The 14,717-nt window shown below is 41.9% G+C and overlaps 1 protein-coding gene across 10 annotated transcripts in view; it reads right to left on the bottom strand.

Moving 5' to 3' along the window:
- The window catches only part of NAALADL2 (N-acetylated alpha-linked acidic dipeptidase like 2), a 494,598-nt gene that overhangs the window by 161,911 nt on the left and 317,970 nt on the right, over positions 1–14,717 (bottom strand). For all 10 annotated transcript variants that reach the window (XM_030494655.1, XM_030494657.1, XM_030494654.1 and 7 more), the window contains one exon: positions 9,208–9,358. In XM_030494655.1, coding sequence (XP_030350515.1) covers positions 9,208–9,358 — 151 coding nt within the window. The remainder of the gene's footprint in view (positions 1–9,207; positions 9,359–14,717) is intronic.

Raw genomic sequence — 14,717 nt, 5'->3', positions numbered from 1 at the left:
TACCTTGGAAGTACAACTTCTCAGTTTTAAATGCAGTTAAAGCATGTAATTTGATACTCCAATACAAATTTAGTCGCTTTATTGTATCCTGTGAAATCTGAAGAGGCATATCATGGATTCAGACACCTTTTGAACCCTCAGTGCTAGAGGTATTATTGAAAATCTGCTGAAGTTATTACGTACTGTGTTCACTATTCAAAAGCCAGTATTTTCCAAAGATTTACCTCTCTATTGCATTAGCACAGGTTTGTTTTTTTTTCATACAGCAAATAACACAGTAAGTCAGATAGAGCAGTGTAGCTGGCAATGATGATAAAGCATGCAGCTTTTTTACGGCAACCACTAAAATAGTTTTACTTTTTAATTATAACATAATCAAGAATACATGTAAAACATATATACGCACACCTCTAAATTAAACTATGGCACTGTAAGCTTTTCTTTGTCCCCAGCTTCCATCTGCTCTTAAGGAAAATAAAACAAAATAACCCACCCAGAAGCCTGAATAGACGTTATTTTACACCAAGTTATCTATGTATTTCATTTATGTTATTAGAAGAAAGTAAACACGATTATTTTGGGGGTAAAAAAGGAAAAAATCCCAGGATCACTTCCACAGCTGCAATGGCAAGCAAGGAAAAAGTATCCTTGTAACTGTGCTTTGTTCTTTAAAATAAAACACAAACCAGGGCCGAGGACATCTTGTAAAAAGTCATGATGATTTATAACAAAACATTTTAGAATACGTTGCATATGCATGGTTAAAACTGCTAGACTACATTCTGCTAGTTTACTTCTGCTCAGCTGGTTGCTTCAGAGGAGTAAAGGACAGTAAGGAGAAATTCAAATACGAGGCAGGAAGCACAGAACATACAGAATCACAGGACTAACTAAAGTAGGCTTACATTTCAATCACAGCATGTACTTATTTACCCATATTCTGAGTGCTAGCAGTAGTTCCCTGTGTTTACTACAGAAGAACTGGCTAAGCTCAATTAAAGAATGACACACGACCTAAAGAGGTAAATGCCATGGGCTTTTTATGATGCGTATCTGGTGTTCTTTAACTTTTGCTGTAATTTTTTTAAGTATGATCCACATAGTGTGGTGGGTTAATCTTGGCCAGCTTCTAGACACCTACCCAGCCGCGCTCTCACTCCTACTCAACAGGATAGGGGGGTGGAAATAATATGGAAAAGCTTATTGGTCAAGACACAGACAGGGAGATCGCTTACCAGTTGCCATCACGGAGAAACCACTGTCAGCTGTTGCCAATTAAAACAGATTTGGATAGTGAGAAAGAAACAAACCCCAAAACATTAAACCAGCACCTTCACATTGCCTTTTTGCAAGCTTAGTTTCACTCCCCTGCCTGCACAGAATTCTTGTCCTTTCTTCAATATCTTTTCACAGAGGCACCACCAACTTTGCTGATGGGCTCAGCTACGGCCTGCAGTGGGTCAACACTCATCTTCCTTGTTCCTTCCTCTGAAATCAAACAGTATTATCAATGTTTGATAAATGTTCATGTCAATTGCTCTGCCTGAATGACATTCACTATTCATAGTTCTAGGGACACTGTGCATTTCCCCTGTGTTAATGATTTTTCACCCAAATCCCTGTACTATGGCTCATATGACTAGCTGTTAACAATGACCTGAATATGGACTACTTCCAAATATAGCGCTTTTCCTTGCTGTTATAACCTCTGCGTAACAGTTCTCTAAAACAACATCTGCAACTCCAGCTGAGAGCATAAGATTGTATTTTACAGCAGTTGTATTTCAGCATTTTTATGCTCACAATATTTTCTATGGCGCTGTCTGAATTCTTGATGAAAAAAATTCTATTCCACCACTGCACAGATAGAGATTCTTCTGAGGTGCCTTATCTCAGTGGCAGGGCTCTTAATGCTTATCACAATGCCACTATCCTATTTACATACTAGGATCAACAAATAAGTTGTATCCGTATTTTTGTTTACTGAGACATCTCCTGTGGGGTAACAAATTCGATTTAAAATGGCTCTGAAGTCTAGCAATGGAGCAATCTGTGTTTGCCATACAAAGGTAGCGCAGTATTACAAAATGAGGGGAGGAAATAAGAACAGGGGCAAGTTACTCAAGTAAACGTTATTTATCTAAACTTTTTATTCAGGATAATTTTTGCCACAGAAGTCTCTTATCTCCTTCTCAAGCTTCTTAATCCTGTATGTTCAATTCCTTGAATCCCACCCACTGGATTTGTTTCATTTCAAAAGCAGGAAGATAGAATAAAGACTTCTAAAAATGGAAGATACCAGTTTTTGGCAGAGTCAGGAATCATAGAATCATAGAATAGTACAGGTTGGAAAGGACCTTAAGATCATCTAGTTCCAACCCCCCTGCCATGGGCAGGGACACCTCGCACTAAACCATGTCGCCCAAGGCTCTGTCCAACCTGGCCTTGACCACCACCAGGGATGGAACATCGACAACATCCCTGGGCAACCCATTCCAGTGCTTCACCACCCTCACTGTAAAGAACTTCTTCCTTATATCTAATCTAAACTTCCCCTGTTTAAGGTTGAACCCATTACCCCTTGTCCTACCATTACAGTCCTTAAGGAAGAGTCCCTCCCCAGCATCATTGTAGGCCCCCTTCAGATACTGGAAGGCTGCTAGGAGGTCTCCACGCAGCCTTCTCTTCTCCAGGCTGAACAGCCCCAACTTTCTCAGCCTGTCTTCATATGCGAGGTGCTCCAGCCCCCTTATCATCCTTGTGGCCCTCCTCTGGACTCGCTCCAACAGCTCCATGTCCTTTTTATGTTGAGGACACCAGAACTGTACACAGTACTCCAAGTGAGGTCTCATGAGAGCAGAGTAGAGGGGCAGGATCACCTCCTTTGACCTGCTGGTTAAGCTTCTCGTCAACCAACACCCCCAAGTCCTTTTCTGCAGGGCTGCTCTGAATCTCTTCTCTGCGCAGCCTGTAGCAGTGCCTGGGATTGCCCCGACCCAGGTGTAGGACCTTACACTTGGCTTGGTTAAACTACATAAGGTTGGCATCGGCCCACCTCACAAGCATGTCCAGGTCCCTCTGGATGGCATCCCTTTGCTCCAGCACGTCAACCGAACCACACAGCTTGGTGGTGTTGGCAAACTTGCTGAGGGCACACTCAATCCCACTGTCCATGTCGCCAACAAAGATGTTGAACAGGACCGGTCCCAACACCGATCCCTGAGGGACACCACTCGTTACAGGTTTCCAACTGGACATCGAGCCGTTTACCACAACTCTTTGCGTGCGGCCATCGAGCCAGTTCTTTATGCACTGAGTGGTCCATCTATCAAATTGATGTCTCTCCAATTTAGAGACAAGGATGTCGTGTGGGACAGTGTCGAACGCTTTGCACAAGTCCAGGTAGATGACGTCAACTGCTCTGCCGCTGTCCATCAGTTCCGTGGCTCCATCATAGAAGGCCACCAAATTGGTCAGGCAGGATTTCCCCTTAGTGAAGCCTCGTTGTTTTTCATGTGCTTTAGCATGTTTTCCAGGAGAAACTGTTCCAAGATTTTGCCAGGCACAGAGGTGAGGCTGACTGGTCTGTAGTTCCCTGGGTCTTCCACCTTCCCCTTCTTGAAAATGGGGGTTATATTACCCTTCTTCCAGTCATCGGGAACTTCACCTGACTGCCAGGATTTTTCAAATATGATGGACAGTGGTTTAGCAACTTCATTCGCCAGCTCCTTCAGGACCCGTGGATGGATTTCATCAGGTCCCATGGACTTGTGCACGTTCAGGTTCTTAAGATGGTCTCGAACCTGATCCTCTCCTACAGTGGGCCTAAGGTCTTCATTCTCACAGTCCCTGCATCTGCCTTTCAAGACTTTCATGGTGTGGTCAGAGCATTTGCTAGTGAAGACTGAGGCAAAGAAGTCATTAAGAACCTCAGCCTTCTCCAAATCCATGGTAGCCAGTTCTCCTGATAGCTTCTGGAGAGGACCCATGTTGTTCCTACTCTGTCTTTTATTTGCTACGTATCTATAGAATCCTTTCCTGTTATCTTTCACATCCCTTGCCAAACTTAATTCTAGCTGGGCCTTAGCTTTCCTAACCTGGTCCCTAGCTTCCTGGGCAATGCTCCTATATTCTTCCCAGGCCGCCTGTCCTCGCTTCCACCTTCTATACGCTTCTTTTTTCCCTCTAAGTTTCCTCAGCACCTCCTTGTCCATCCATGGAGGTCTCCTGGCCCTCCTGCTGCACTTGCTTCTAGTTGGGATGCAACACTCCTGAGCACATAGTAGGTGATCCTTGAATACCAACCAGCAGTCTTGGGCCCCCCTGCCCTCTAGGACTGTATCCCATGAAACCTTACTAAGGAGGTTCCTGAAGAGGCCAAAGTCTGCTTTCTTGAAGTGCAGGGCAGTGAGCTTGCTGCATGCTCTTCTCACTGTCCTGAGGATCCCAAACTCAACCATCTCGTGATCACTAGAGCCAAGGCTGCCCTGGAGTGTCACATTTCCAACCAGTCCCTCCCTGTTGGTGAGCACAAGGTCCAGCATGGCACCTCTCCTCGTCGGCTCCTCTATTGCTTGAAAGAGGATGTTGTCTTCCACACAATCGAGGAACCTCCTGGATTGCTTGTGCCGGGCCGTACCGTCCCTCCAACAGATGTCAGGATGGTTGAAGTCCCCCATGAGGACAAGGGCCTGTGAGCATGAGGCTACTCCTATCTGTCTGTAAAGCGCTTCATCCACAGAGTCCTCTTGATCAGGCGGCCTGTAACAGATCCCCACCGCAATGTCCCCCGTTGCTGTTCTCCCTTTGATCCTGACCCACAAACACTCTGTTAACTCATCACCCATCCCCAGACAGAGTTCCATACTCTCTAGCCTATCACTGACATAGATAGCAACACCCCCTCCCCGTCTGCTGGCCTGTCTTTCCTGAAGAGCCTATAACCTTCCATTCTGACACTCCAGTCATAGGAGCCATCCCACCATGTTTCTGTGATACCAATGACATCATATTCCCGTAGCCTTGCACACATCTCTAATTCCTCTTGCTTGTTCCACATACTACGGGCATTTGTATAGAGGCACTTTAGCCGAGCTCCGAATGCAGCTGACTCAATGGCTGGGGCAGCTGGAACATCTCTACATCGCTCCAAGCACTTATTACAGGTGCTGGCAACTGACCAGGAATGTTGGGATGGATCAATGCTCCCCTCCCCCAACACATCTAGTTTAAAGCTTTCTTGACCAGCCTGGCAAGTCTCCTACCAAAACAGCTCTTCCCCTTTGTCAGACCAGCTCCACCAGCCTCCAGTAGACCTGGCCTCCCAAATGGAGCCCCATGTTCTAAATAGCCAAACCCCTGACTATGGCACCAGCATTCTAACCATTTATTAACCTGCCAAACACGCCTAGCTTTTTTAAGGTCCTCCCCTTTGTCCTGGAGAATCGATGAAAAAACTATCTGAGCTCCAGAGCCCCTAACCACCTCTCCCAGGGCTCTGTAGTCCTTCTTAATGTTCTCCAGGCTACTGCTATCTATATCTCTAGCACCCTCATGGACCACTAGAAGGGGGTAATAGTCAGCAGGACTTACTAGAGCAGGCAGCCTCTCAGCAACATCCCTGATCCGAGCACCTGGCAGGCAACACACCTCCCTTGAGACTGGATCAGGCCGGCAGATGGGTGCCTCTGTGCCTTTCAAAGTAGAGTCCCCTACTGCTATGACCCTCCGCTTTTTCCTGGAGGCACCAGTAGTGATCCTCTTTACTGGTGCATCAGCAGGACGCTCTTTACGTGTGGTGGGTGCTTTCTCATTAGCCCCCTGCAGAACTGCAAAGCAGTTCTAGGTGGGGACATCAGATTTAGGAGGAAGCCCCTTGTCGTTAATTGTCCTCTTCCTCCTTTTTTTGTTCGTTTTTGTCGTTACTAATTCCCAGCTTCCTGGGTTGCTGCCCTCCTTCCTTCCTATATGAGCAGTGCTAGACGTTTGCAGCCCCTGCGCAGTTTGGGCCTGGAGCAAGCAGCCCAGCTTCCTCTCAGCTTCCCTGGCATCTTTTAGCTCTCCAACAGCCTCCCGCAGCTCAGCCACCTGCTGCAGGAGGACCTCCCCCAGAGCGCACTGAGTGCAGCCCTGTCCATTGTGCACCCTCGCCTCAAGAGACCAGTCGAGGCACTCTCTACACTCCGAGGTCTGCGCCGCAGCCTCCCCTCTCATCGGCTCTGTCTGGGTGCCTACGCTGGCCACCGCCGGGGCAGAGCTCCCAGAGCGGGCCCTGCTCCTGAGGCAAGTGCTCACCATCCCGCCCGCTGCCCGCTCGCCCTGCCTGCGCCAACTGCCGCGCCACGCCCTGTTCGCCGCGCCCCCTGGGATGGGTTTTTCCCCACTGAGGGCTGGTGCCGTCACTCCTGGAGCCGCCCCCTGTGAGTCAGCTGCTCGCGTCAGCTGAGCTGCCGGCTCCTGGGCAAGTCCAGTCGAGGACTTGAGGCTCCCTCGGTCGCTCTTGCCGCTCCGAACTGAGGCTCCGGGACGCTGTGCTTCCCCCCGCTCCGGTGTTAAAGGCGTCCTCTCTGGAGATACTCACCTCGGCAATTGGAAGACAAAACTGATGCTCACAATGGCCCATATGATTGTTTTAGGACTGATACAACATAGGACTGGGAGAGTCTTAAGAACAGAAGAACTAAATTGTCAAATATAGCTGCAGAAACTGTTACATACGTGCTGTTCCGTTCCCTTTCCACATCATTACTTTTTCCCTTTATTAAACAGAGATTAAAAAAAAAAAAAAAAGCCATTCCACTCATAGGTCGTAGTAGGCATCTCAAACCCATCCTCCAGCTATTTCCTTATATTCTAAAGTAATTTGTTTGCAGAAGCACAGCATTTAATCTTCATGAAACAGAAAATCTGAGTTAAAACCTCATGAGAACTCCAAAGTTCTCTCTAAACTATTACATAAACCCCAACTGAAAATGTTCTCAACTTTGAGGAGAGATCTGTAAGTGATATTTCCTGAAGGTATTTTTTTTTTTCCCTAGGAAAAAACCTGAAGCAGGCCAATATTCTGATGCCACAGATAATTTCTTTTTTCAGACTAAAAGAACATGAGAAACAGGCAGCAGTGTGAAAATACAAGTTTCCTACCTTTTATTCACCTAGTACAAGGCTAACTTCGGATCATTCATCTTACCAGGAATTTTGTAGTAAAAGGGAGAATGGTAGTGGGAGCAGTCCCTGAGACTGTAATTGTAACAGTTCTTCTGGCAAAATGTGATGTGCAGATGGTATCAAATATATGCCAACAACTTAAGTAGGAGCCTCCAATAAAATCTCTTGTACTGCATGCTATACTTTATGAATCAAAGTGACAGGGGCTACCCTGGGTATCTGGCACTTTTATTGTACATGTAGTCAATTTAACTACCTTATATGTGAGCACATCCCTCAGGCAAAAGTCCGCTCTCCAGACATATTTGTATTTGCGCCAGGCACCAGTTACCTCTTACCAAATTGGTTCATAGTATCCAGAAAAGAAAACCATCATCAGAAACACAGATATCACTTCCATCTCACCTACTTGCCAGTGACAGAACCATAAAAAAAGAGTTTCCTCAAGCATTCCTTTGGCTCTTTCCAGCTCCTCATTGCATTCTATGATCAAAATATAAATGATTTTAGAAACAAGATAGCCTTTTCCTGCTTATGAATGTTGGTCAGAGATTTAAAACCACAGACAAGCCACACTAATGGTTCTAGTAGAAACCATCAATGAACTTAGATCACCATTATCCACATAATCAAGCTTCTTTTTCTCAGACTGGAGATTGGAATGCACATTGCCGATAAGATCATTCACTGACAAAAAAACAATGCATAAGGTTTAGACACTGAAGTGGCATCTTCATGTTGGTGTATCTGTTTTAATTAGCTTTACTTTTCATGTAGGGTAAATAAAACATTAAGGAGTCAGCCAGACAGATAAGCGGCAAACTGTTTTTCAAACAGCTCCATGAAATGAGCAAGAATAAAGCTTGAAGAGTGTTATATTTACCTCCGTAGCTCCCAGGGCACTTTTAAGAACACTGGGTCAGGTACACTGAGACACTGAGAAAATGTGCAATTTCTTTCCCACTGAGCTGTCAAGGCATTCATGCTGTGAATAGCTAACACCCTTCTTTGAAAACCAGGCAAATATTTCTATTTTCTGACATTCTAGTCGTGAAGTATATCAGCACTGTCTCAGTTGATTTAGTGCCAATTCAAGTCAGACTTTAGATGTCTGAGCTAGTAACCGGACAAAATATTCTTGATGAAGCCTTGTCACAAGCTCATAGACTGCTGCTTAATACATTTCCAAGTAGTTAGATAGTAAAAAAGGTTGTAAAGCTGAAAAGGCAGCAAAGAAGAACACACATTCACTGAACTTCCAGAATGTAGATTTAAGTAGTACATACAAGTCAAATATGCTGCTGCTTCTGTTTATTGATAACACTGCATTAAAAAAAACCCAAAAAACAAAAACAAACAAACAAACAAAAAAACCAAAACCCAAGCATAAGATTATAAAGGATTAGGTAGGTCCTTAAAATAAATTCTTATTTCCCATACTTCAAAAATACATGTATTTAGAGAAGTGTAACTGATAACCAAGTCTACCGAGGCAGAATTGAGACAAGGCTAAATGAACACATCCTATTAAAGTGGTAACTGCACATAGATACTATAAACATTACTTTTTCTTAAATCCTTTCAAATATAAATGTCTGACTACATCGTACTTGCAACTATTGACCAAAAGTTTCTATTATCAATACCATGAAAGTGGAAGACAGAATGAAAAATACTTCTTTCAGTGGGGACATATCCCCTGGAATCTGCTCAGAAACCACTAGATTAGTAATTCACTTTTTTTTTGTCCCCCAATGGGTTAAGAATAAGCAGGCAGGAATAATGGTTCAGTGTATGAATACAAAAATACAAAAAGTGACAAAATAGATTATTTAGAGTACAGACTTTGTGCCAAGAATTTAGAGTAAAAGGACCTTTGAGACTAGATTACAACCTTTGAGCCACACTGCATTAAACATTGCTCTCTTACCCTCAGATTCTATTTCAGACAGGATTTGGTTCAGTGTGTTATCTCCTATACTAACAATCTACAGAGAATTAAAATATCCATTAACTGAATACACCTTGAACAGTACTTACCAATACTGGCATAACCGGGTGTTGATGGATCTCCTCCGCCATTCAAGGAAACCATAAATGCTTTATCAGCAAGATCTGTAGTCTTTGGTAAGTCACAAGGATCAACGTAAAGAAGAACACCACCAAACCCTGCATCTTCTAACAGAGAAAGCTGAGGAAAAAAAAGCAACATAGGTGTCTATTAACAAAAATGATGTCAGAACACAATATTTATTTTAATTACCGTTGAGGTAGAGGCTTTATTATACCTCAGGCTCTTGCCATGCCATGTTCTGTACAAACTGAATAAAGACAGGTACAGCTCTGAACTGCTTATAATATGAAACCAGCAGCTGTTCTTTGAAAAGACAAACTCAAAACACCAAAAAACTATTTCAAAGTCATGTTTCCCAATTCATGTTAAAAGCTAATTTCAAAGCCTAATGACAGAAAGAACTCTTACTTATAAATGATATCTAGCATATCACTTATGCTACCTTTATGCTATACAGTGCTAATGCTGCAGTTGCATTTGAGATTTGCAACTGTTCCATCTTCACCTCTTGTATTTTAATAGATGAGGCTAGTGTGTTGGAAATTATATTCAGATGAGGTACGGACTGTGACTCAGCAGTGTACACAAACAGGTACAAAGGGAGTCACCTTTCTCCCTATTCATTAGACACTTGCTAGAATTACAACCCTAACATATTTTCATGTGATTTAAATAGCACCTTGAAAATGTTTTACTTTTGAAACTAATCTCACTAAAACATCTTAAGTAGATCTTCCATACTTCTTATATTATTAGCAGTATGACATTCCTGCATAGTTTACCTCTTCAAGGACATCTATAAGTGTGCATAGCACATACTAGATGTTTGCACACACTGGTATCAGTCTTGCAAAGGATTTCTGGACACACCCACTCTTCAGTTAAGAGAGAAAACGAAAGGAATTTACAGATTTAACGCCCCCCCCCAAAAAAACAAACCAAAACTAAAACAAAAACCACCCTAAACAAACAAAAAACCCCCCAACAAAACACCACACCAAAAAAAAAAAACCAAACCAACAAACTAAAAACCCCTCCCAACCCCCCCCCATGCACAAAACAAACAAAAATCCACAAAAAAACAAACAAACAAAAAAAAAGCAGTCAAGCTTACCCAACCCTGGAGTCTGCTTCCTGTCAGACAGACAGCTTTTTTTCTGTCTCATTAGAACATCACAGCTTGAGTTGGTAATGGCAATTAGCCTTTCCGAAAATCTATAGATTTGGGGTGCAAATCAGGCAAATGTCCCTCAAGTCAAGGACAAAAGCATCCAAGCATCCTGACTTGCAGCAGCCTACAGATCAGTTTTGACTTGGAAACCTCAGGTTTTCCCTTTCATAGAGAACTGAAAAGTAAGTGGATTTTATTCCAAATCAGAAGAAATCAAATTGTAATGTGGCAAATACTCCTGTGAAATGAGACAACCTTTCCATGTGATGCTCTCCGTACGTGGAATTGACTGAAGACAACAACTATGACACAAAACTAAATTAATTTTCAGACAGAAGTAATTCTGGTATTTTAGGATTATCTTACTATTTGCTATGCTCTACTGATGACTTTCCAAATGGTCTGAGGAATGATTACAAGTATATGATGTTTCTTTGATTCTGTATGAACTTTGATTCTGTACGAACCCAAGAAGTTGTTACTATACTCCCGTTATTCACTTCAATTGTCCTTCTCCTCCTGCCTTGTGGACCCTTCGTTTTTTTCTGTGTGTATATATATTTTCAATGTACCTCCTAGCTGTTGAGTTTAAGGAATGTTTATGCATAGTTCTTCATGGCTTTGCAAGTATGTAAATTACAGGAATATACAGCATTCGGTTTAAGCCTCAAAAGCATTTGATGTTTAGTTATGCTTTTCTTGAAAGTTAAGACAGAAAAAATAAAGAAAAGTATAAAAATAGCAGCCTACTATTTAACATTTCTGCAATTAAACATAACTAATATGGTGATTTGCCAAGAGTTTGACGCTAGTCTGAATTCAGATAAACAGATGCAAATGAACCTGGAAATCACTTGTATAATCTTACATATTCAAACAAGCAATTCCTAGATGAAAAGGGACAGTCCCTTTGAGAGAACTCTGTTCAGATGAATACGAGTGTGCACAGTGAGAACATGACTAGCACAGATGTTTAAAAATGTAAAAGGTTAACAATGTATTACAGACCTTAAATGTAATGCAGGAATAACAATTTTATAATGGTCAGTTCGGTTATTATTGTTTGATTCTGTTTCCAATTCATGTTCGTATTCAGCTATGCACAATAAAAGGGATGGGAACACTATAGGTTCCTAGGTAAATGATGTAATGGCCAGGATTTAAAGTAACAATTGTATTTCTTTTTCTGCATCCATATCCAGTATCTTTTTACGTATCTCTAGTCTTATTTAATAGCATAGAAAAGAAACGCAGATGCAGTCTTCTTTTGTGAAGAGACTTCTAAAAACTTTGTACTTAACAAAAATCACCATTAAATCCCCCTGTTTCACTGAAAGAAGGTAACTACACTGTTGTTATTCACAAAGTGCAGCACCCAGCGCTGCCATGGCTACAATCTTTAGTAAGAAGTTGTGTTGTGCATGTAAAATTATAAACCTGCTTTCTGATTTCAGCTGTAATTACTGCTTTTTAACTTTCCAACAGTGGCATCACAACTATGCCAACAATAAATGAGTATTGCTGCTTCCATTTTCATCTTAAGTCAACACAACAGCCATAAAGTGCCCTAGCACAAAGAATCTTAGCAAGATACTGAATATATCTATATACATTTAACTTGGCTAAAGATCATAGATTAAGTCCTTCAGGTAAACTGGTACACATCTATTGAAATCAATGGATTATTTTAGACTGTAGAACCAACCAAAAGCAGAATCTGCTCCTTCTGCTTTTGGGTGTATGCCTCCTCTCTTTCCCAAAGACAAACACTTCAGAATAAAACGGAAACACCAGAACCCTTGACAAGAAAACAGATGCTGGTGCCCACTGTTAACCCTTTCATTGTTTATGGCTGCTTAAACACTCAGGTTTTAGAGTCACTTAAAAACCAGTAACTCTTTCAATTCAGTATATTAAATCAACCCATAAAACATTCTGGATGTTTAATCCAAGATACTTGCTGCTTTATCCCTGTCACGTAACCAGGGACCGATTAGCCTTTTAAACTCTACATACTCTACATACTGGCACCACTAAATTGCCTTTTAAATATGATGTGGCTGAAAGTGAAAACACACACCTTTATTTTAAGGAGTGACTAGTAATTTTGGAAGCCTCTATTTTACTTGGGGAGGTTCCTATATAATAAGGTATTACTTGAATGTAATGGGCAATAACTATGACATTGGTAGCTTGAGATACATTAAGACCCTAATAACACATTCAAGTTTCTGGACAAAGATAACGGATCTGGAAGAGTAAACAAATCCAATTCTTCATACAGACAGATTGCAGTACTCTGAAGAACTTGGTTGTGCTCTAACTGGAAAACTCAAAGCTACTTCTCTATTTTAACTGCACCATCTCTGAATATTGCAGAGGAAATGCATTATCTTTTGTACCAGAACACGGGTAACAGAGACCAGGTCTGTATTCCACATTTGAGCCAAGCTTTACTTTTGGGCTTTGGCCACAGACCTGCTGGCTTACAGGTATTAGATCCAAAAAACGGAAGTTGAGCATGACTCTTTGCTGGAAAAAAGCAGCAGCAAGAAGCAGGGGCTACTACTTCTCACAGCTGACTTTACTGTGTTTTATCACACCTTAGGCTAGTGTATGCCTGAATGAATGTTTCATCAGAGCAATTATGTTAGCGATCAGAATGCACGAACAAACCTACCAAAGTGACCATAGCCTCTCTCTATGAAACTCTGGCATAATGCATAGGATCTGTCCTTAACTGACTGGCTATAATCAGAGAAGCAATGTAGCAGATACTGGACTTAAGCTGTATTTGTTATCTTTCAGCTGAAAGCAACATGTACCTTGATGAAGATCTTTACCCTGGTCTCCTTTTCCCAGCTGAGACTATCCTTGCACTTCTGATACATCAAAAAGCAAAAGAACAATCAGGTAATCAGGTTTCATTCTTGTCCAGAGAGTACATGGGACTGGCTACCTGCTAACCACGGAGCCTCAGAAATATTGAGAACATGCACACTGAAGCATGTAGCTGTTTAAGAAGTACTCTCACTTTCCAGCTGAAAACAAAGCCTGACTGCATCAGCACTACTCTGATGTTCTGCTCCTGGGAGCCACATCAGGGTTTGAGTTTCAGCTGTCATATCCTGTGCAGAGATCAGAAAATCACCTCACACTTTGGTCTCATCTGGATTACAGCATGTAAGAGTGCAAAAATAGCTAAGAAAGGGCTACTAAACTATTCTCTCAATGCAACACCCTATCTTCTCTGATCCAGCAAGACCCTATTAGCTTAAAGACAATTAAATGAGCATGACATCTCTTCCTTGAGTTGATTCCCAGTAATATTTCTGTTGACAAATGATTTATGAAGTAGTAATGTGTGATCAACTAATGTGGTGCATCATAACACAGTATATTCCTAAAAGTGATGGTTAGCAATGATTACAAATACATCAGAAAAAAGACATGACGCAGGTAACTGGATTATATCAACATACCAATTACATACTACAATAGTTTTTCATTATTAGCAATTCTTCCCACTATATTTGCAAGTGGTCCCAAAAACATGGCCAAGCCTTCCGAGAACCTTGTTGTTCCAGTTTAGACAGTTCTCCATCTTTCTGAAACCTCTCTGCATTCAGTCTTGGTGTTACATGTGAGAGAGCTCTAGTATCAGCATCGCTGCATGTCTTCCTCTCTCTCTTCTGCTGAAAGTCGTCTCTTCTCCCTCCCCTTTGTCCCTCCCCTAAAGTTGTAATGGCTATGTAATGGTTGTAATACCAGCCCCATTACTGATAAATATTGCCTCTGTAAGACTTCTTCAGTCCGCTTTCTATGATTGTCCGTTTATGTGTCTTGATCCACAGTAATGATTGAACCATTGATTAGTCAGCACAGAAGACTTATTTCACAGAAAGAAATACCTCAGTGTATGCAAGTTTAATGAAAATGGGATATTAAGTAAGCAAGAGGCAGATCTGGTAACACACCACACTGAGAAGGCATTAATAAAGTCTGGAGAGCTTACCCCTTAATGTGAGAGAGAAAAAAAACATGTAAGAAATCATGATAGAGGGGACAAATGGAAAAGAATACAGAAGCTTAGGCCAGAAATTATACACCACTAAATCCCACCTCAAGAAACAAAGCTGTGAAAAATCTTCTCACTAACCCATGAAACGACCTGTTCTTTTATCGAATGACACATTATGTAAGATAACACAGTTCAAGACAGGACACACTGGCTTACAATTCTATATAATAAGTGACTTTGTCATAATGGAAGGTTCAGAGCGAGTAGCACTTATACTGTGTCTA

Source organism: Strigops habroptila, chromosome 8 (assembly GCF_004027225.2).
Source record: "Strigops habroptila isolate Jane chromosome 8, bStrHab1.2.pri, whole genome shotgun sequence".
Classification (NCBI taxonomy): Eukaryota; Metazoa; Chordata; class Aves; order Psittaciformes; family Psittacidae; genus Strigops; species Strigops habroptila.
This window is presented reverse-complemented; position numbering and strand designations above follow the sequence as displayed.